The 6,364-nt window shown below is 42.7% G+C and overlaps 1 protein-coding gene and 1 long non-coding RNA gene across 5 annotated transcripts in view; one reads left to right on the top strand and one right to left on the bottom strand.

Moving 5' to 3' along the window:
• Positions 1 to 1,506: 1,506 nt before the first annotated feature.
• LOC116701424 (uncharacterized) overlaps positions 1,507 to 6,364 on the top strand; it is a 28,639-nt gene continuing 23,781 nt past the window's right edge. The window contains exons 1-2 of the long non-coding RNA XR_004334909.1: positions 1,507 to 1,739; positions 2,887 to 2,894. This is a non-coding gene — a long non-coding RNA (uncharacterized LOC116701424). The remainder of the gene's footprint in view (positions 1,740 to 2,886; positions 2,895 to 6,364) is intronic.
• The window catches only part of LOC116701414 (growth factor receptor-bound protein 10), a 103,142-nt gene continuing 98,565 nt past the window's right edge, over positions 1,788 to 6,364 (bottom strand). For all 4 annotated transcript variants that reach the window (XM_032535114.1, XM_032535115.1, XM_032535116.1 and 1 more), the window contains one exon: positions 1,788 to 5,423. In XM_032535114.1, the coding sequence (XP_032391005.1) occupies positions 5,277 to 5,423 (147 nt within the window). In that variant the 3' untranslated portion in view covers positions 1,788 to 5,276. The remainder of the gene's footprint in view (positions 5,424 to 6,364) is intronic.

Genomic DNA, 6,364 nt, shown 5'->3' with positions numbered 1-6,364 from the left:
TACATCCCAATACCACAATGCCCAGTTTGTGGATCTTTTGATCCATCCGTATATATTTGAACATATCCATAGAATGACGTTTTTATATATCCCTGGCTAGATGCAGCAAAGCTTTGTTCATTTGGATATGCACTCTTTCCTTCCAATAGTTCACTGTTGACCTCAGGCAATGGTAGAATCCATGGCATTAAGAACCAGAGAAGGACTAAATGTAGTTCTTTGGTCCCATGTTGTTCTGCTATACTGACGATGCATGAGACATTCACGGTCCCAGTAACTTACAGACACAACAGACACATACATCATAACAGGATGTTAAAATAACTCAAGTTTGTGGTGGGGGGGGGGGGGGGGGGGAGAATAACACAGCACCAGGACAGCCATTTTTGGTTTATAGCAATGTTGTCTTTTATTCTAATTTCCAATAAACAGAGAATATATCAGTCCCTTATTTGTACAAAAATACCTGAACAGGATACAATGTAGATCCAGAAGCCGTACAGACAGAATGAAGCAAAGCAAAGTGGGGTTATCTGAAAAGAATATTCCGGTTCATTTGCGCTCTTTTTTTTTTTTTCCTTTCCCTGAAATGTCTATATGACTTCAGCTTATGATGACTTAACCCCTAAAATAAAACACAACCAACACAGTCAGTTTTGCCTGCGCCTACACTGAGTCAGCATCGTCAATGGGACTATGTTATGCGATGTTAACCTGATATTAGGATTAAATGTGAGTAGGTTTCACAGTTACAGATAACTGGAAATGAATGCATTGAGTGGACAGATGGTAACTCAGGACTTGATACTGTTCACAAACAAGAGGCAACTGCTGCAAGGATAGGCTTGGTTAAGAAAAAAAGTTTAAAAACATTTGTTATGCACCTTAAAACCAGATGAACTGGACATTATGAAGTGACAACCCTCTTGAGCTACAGCGTGTAATTGCACTACTTGTGATGAAAGGTGTGCAAAAGCTGCTAGAACATCCCCAAGAGTAAGTGTTGTGTGCTCTACTTGAATAACCACTGGGTGTGTGTGTGTGTGGTGTGTGTGTGTGTGTTGTGTGTGTGGGTGTGTGTGTGGTGTGTGTGTGTAAAACATTAATATCCAAACATTACTGAGGGTTTTCTTGAAACTGATTGATGGGAATCAGATTTAAAAGACAGGGCATGTTAAAAAGTTGTGGTTGGTTTAAAAAAAAAAAAAAAAAAAAAAAAAATTGGTATTAGAATTGGATGTTGGCAAAGTTGAAGACTGTCAGGTTGTCAGCTGTCAGAAATTTGACACACCAGAAATCATTTGACGCACAAAAAAAAAAAAAACAGCTTAATTTAATACTGTATATACTGTGGTATAAACGTCATGTTGTGGCAAACCAAAGAAAATACACAATAATGTCAATATTCACACAATAAAAAATGGAAAAAAAAGGACTAAATAATAATTCTTCATTTTTCACGGAGTTATGAGCAAAAGCATAACGCCCCATACATAGTGATCTGTGACCTAGGTACAGTGTTAGATCTACGTCCTCCATAGCTTCACATACTTAGAAAACAAATGATACTGTATACTGGTATATTCATATACTTGGGCTTGTGTATAGGATTGCAATATAGCACAGTGATACAAAAAAATGGAGGGGGGAGGACGGTGGTTTGTCCCTGCTGACCCCTAGCGATTTGGCTTCGCCCCCCCTCTCTGACAGATAGGAAAGAACCTCAACTGAAGACTCCTGTCTCCTCTAAATCCACAGCTTAGCTTGACTTTACCCAACTGACAAGCACTTTCTCTAAAAGGCAAGTTATGATAAGCAGCAGACTTAGCAATCCTGAATAGTGAATATAACAGTCTGGCCACACACACACTCACTCACTCAGACACTCACTCAGACACACACACACACTCACACAGCTTACAGGCTGGACACAGGTGGGAAAGGGGGGCAGGGGGGTTCAAGCATTATCCAATCCCTGGAGAGAGTCTGCTCTGGCTCACTAGAAAAGGCCTGATTGGTGGAGCGCCGAGCTGGTGAGTCAGTCAAGTCACGTGATTGGTCAACCGGTGGTGGAAGAGGCTTGTGAGTGAGCAACAGTACTTGGAGAGAGTTTAGTTAGCTTGGCAGGGAGTCTGGTGGCCTCGTGCTAACCCTGTTCGTTGCGAGTCTGGTACAGGATGGAGAGGAGGTGCAGGTTAGGCTAAGCAGGTGTTATGTCACATGCCTGCAGGATTTTCATTCGCTGGTCACACAGCATGAGGTGGAGGGCAGGGAAAGACCAAAGGACTTCTCTAGCCTCCTCTCCTGTTCCTATACTTCCCTTGCTCTTTCTTGTCTTTTGGATGGCCACAGGCCAGAGAAAATCCACTCAGATGACATTTTAAAACCACTATGTGTGGCATTTTTATGTTAATATAGCAGGTGGAAATAACGGTTTAATTCAATGTTACCACCAGGGGGTGTCAAAGTTGGACATTTTCAGATGCTACACATAATGGCTTTAAATGAGATCTTAACTTTTGTTAATGGACTAACTTTGCCTAGTGTACCTTTCTCCTTTTCACTTAATCTCTCAGAATGCAACCACCAGAAATAGCCATGCTGTTTTCCATTAATATTGGACTATAGCCCCAGAAATTGAGCTAGCTAGCCATATTATGTTCTATATATTTTTGTCGATTTTCTTAATGAATTATTTGATCTGTAAAATCTATAAAAAAGGGGATGCCTTCAAATTGCTTTTTTGTCCGACCAACAGTCCAAAACCCAAAGACATTCAGTTTACTATAATGTAAGACAAGGAAAAGCAGTAAATGCTCACATTTAAGAGGCCAAAAACGGTGACATTTTTTGTCCCTTACTGACAACACGCCTGATGGCTACAAGGAATTCTGGTCTACTGACACTACTGCTGGTGTGGAAATGGCTTCCTCAACCTCTATTATCATTAAAGGATCCTCGTATGATTGTTCAAGACATTTGTGGCTGTTCATTGATTGGGAAGGACTGACACCATAACCTGATGTCCACCACTGATGCTAGAAACCCCCATGCAGCGGCTGGAAATATCTGGAAGTGACGTTACATTTTAGTACAGCACTCAACAAGGAAATAGGCCCAGAAAATGGGAGGTTGCATCCCCAGGACCTGATTTCTGAATCGTGCTCAAATGGATTTTTACTTTTGAGAAATATGTTTGACATTTCGGTAGATTGATACCACTGTCATGTCTTTAGTTAAGTTTAGTTCATTCAAATATGTCATACACATATCAAAAATGGCAAGGATACTGTAACACAATAAAGTCAAAGACTTATTTCCTTTGTGGTCTGCATTGTAAATATGAAGCAACTGTACAGCTAACAGCTTTTTAGCTTAGTTAGTCACTGGTAAAACTAGACATTTTCAACAAGATATTACATGGTTAAAATGTGACCTTAAGAGTAGCTTGTAGGTAGATTTTGTTACCCATTGTTTCCAGTCTTTATGCTAAGCTAAGCAGCTGCTGGCTGTAACTTCATATTCAGCGTCCAGATATGAGAGTGGTATCTATCTTCCCTTCTAACTCTCAGCAAGAAAGTGAAAAGGAAGCGTTAAACTATCCATTTATCATAATCTTCAAGACTCTTTATGTTACTCCATCCTCGTGAAATCTGACATATGGTACTGTATGTGCATTATAATATAGCTTTGATTTTATACACAAGGCTCTCGTTCCACTGTGTGTTGACGCACAATCAAGTTCACATTTCAAGTCATTTGATCAATTCCGTATTAAAACAAACAAAACAAAACAAAGTTATGGAGTGCTTTTGTTGCTTTTCTGGAGTGAGAGAACAGTGGTCAGAATCCGAACATGACAGCTCCAACCCATCAATATCAAATCAATAATTAAAATGTGCAAGCAGTGAGCTAGGAACAGACTTAGAAAATGAATATGACATTCAAAGACAAATTCACCGACAGATTTAACCATTTCAATTTTTTTTTTTTTTTTTTAAATGGCTGAAGCTTGGGGGTGGACACACTTTTCAGGAGTCTATTTAACAGTCTTCCTCCTCTTCCTCTTTGTCTTGAGAAGCACATTCTTTTACTCATTTTACCACAGCACAGTCATGTTGGTTCAAGCCACACATTGGTCATGTCCCCAAACCTACCTGAAAGGCACTGCATAATCAGCCCTAGCTGTCTTTGTTCCCATGCCACTGTAATCCAATCAGAACCGGTGGAAATTCACATGCATGCTTTTCAGAAGGGGAGGGGCAGGGGTGAGGTGGGGTTGGGGTTGGAGGGGGGAAATTGAGAGCAGGCAGCTTCATTTAGCCAGAGAAAACAACTGTAGTCTGTCCGCCCGGGAGTGCAAAACTAGTTCTGCATTGAATCAACAGTAATAAAAAAAGCATTAAAATGACATCAAGTAATCAACTCTACAAGAGAGGCTTGTTACAGCCTTCCTGATAAACATTCCACTGTCCTTTCAGCAAACCCTCGCCACTGCTCCGCTTATCTTGCCTTTAGCTACTTCTCTCCCGACGTTTCTCTGAGCTTCTGTGGAGAAGGAGAGGCGGGATCGGGGTTGCACCAAAAGGGGTTGGGGGACAGGACACAGCAGAGAGGCCACATTTAGTCCGCTCGGGTGTTGGGTTGGAGGGGGGGCAGGGTGTCAGCTTATCCAGACTGGACTGCACAGGTTGAGAAAACTCCTGGATCAAGTTTGATAAGACCCAGAGAGGTTCCCGTCCATCCCTGATGATCGATGAGGAAGTCAGAGGGTGGCGCTCCCCGCCCACCTCTGTAGCGAAGGGGCGAGGGTGGGGCAGGCACCACAGCTTATCAGGCCTGGAGGATGAGGGAGGTTAAGGGGGATGAAGGGAGAGGGACTCTGAGGGTGGGATCCACTCCTGCTGAACAGACCTTAGCTGTTTTGTGTTTTCACAACTTTATGGACTCTTTTCAGGGTCAAAAACGGCAATGACAAAACAATCCGGTCTCCATGACAACATCGCAGGAGTTGGTCGACTGTTAGGTCCCCAATCTCCGATGCTTTAGCTGTCCGAACGGGTCCCATTCAGGCATCCAAACAGCGGTAAGGCGGAGACAAGTCCCGGCATATTGGGGAAATTAAACCTCCAATGATGGCCGAGTTGTACACATCCCAAAAACTTACTTTTTCTCCTCAACCTCATTGTGTTGGCGAGGGAGGGGCAGATGGGGGTGGGATCTCAGGGTGAGAGGTGTGCAAAAAACGGGGGTGGAGGTATTGGGGGTCGGGAGTGTCACAAGGCCACCGCGGTGCAGGGGTGTTTCAGCTTGCTGGGGAGCACCCCTCTGTTGAGCTGGTAGAACTCCACCAGGTGGATCAAATCTGTGAACTTGGTGGCGCCGTCGTCGAGGCTGAAGAACACCTGACCGTCCTCCTCACACTTCAGACCAGAGCCAGAGGGAGGAGAGAGGACAGTTAACCATCACATGACAATAAGGCGTGTACTTTTAACACCATGAGCTACAGTTGTGTTCAAAATAATAGCAGTGTGTTTAAAAAAGTGAATGCTCAAAATCCTTAGTTTTTAATTCCAAAATCTAAATGCATTGGGAACACTGCACATTCAATTCCAAATTAAAACATGACCGAAATTGATCAAGTTTGTGTTCTACCTTTACAGTAAGTGAAGAAAAAGAAATATTAGGCTAAACTAAAACATTTACTGTATAAACCAAAAATTGTCTCAAGGGTTTGCTTTACTTTGAATCACAGCACTACCAACTTCGACCAACTTCTGGCACCTGTGAACAGGTATTCCATCCCAGGACGGTTGACCTACATTCCACAATTCCTCTGCAGTACTGGAGTTTGCCTCGGAAACAACCTTTCTGATGTTACCCCACAAGTGTTCCATAGGATGGAGGTCCGGGGATCGGACTGGCCACTCCATAACATCCATCTGGTTCATCTGGAACCAAGACTTTGCTTGCTTACTGGTGTGTTCTGGGTCATTGTCTTGTTGAAAGACCCTTTTCAAAAGGCATTTACTCTTCAGCATAAGGCAACATGACCTCTTCAAGTATTCTGATGTATTGGAACTGATCCATGATCCCTGGTATGTGATAAATAGGCCCAACACCACAGTATGAGAAACATCCCCAAAACCACCAGGCTTTACTGTCTTCACAGTGTACTGGGGCTTGAATTCAGTGCATGGGGGTCGGAGGACAATCTGTCTGCAGACCCTAAACCCAAAAAGAACAATTTTGTTCTCATCAGTCCACAGAATGTTGCGCCATTTCTCTTTTGGCCAGTCAATGTGTCCTTTGGCAAATTTCAACCTATTTAGTACATGTTTGTTTTTTTAGCAATGGGACTTTG

Source organism: Etheostoma spectabile, chromosome 14 (genome assembly GCF_008692095.1).
Source record: "Etheostoma spectabile isolate EspeVRDwgs_2016 chromosome 14, UIUC_Espe_1.0, whole genome shotgun sequence".
Lineage (NCBI taxonomy): Eukaryota > Metazoa > Chordata > Actinopteri > Perciformes > Percidae > Etheostoma > Etheostoma spectabile.
This window is presented reverse-complemented; position numbering and strand designations above follow the sequence as displayed.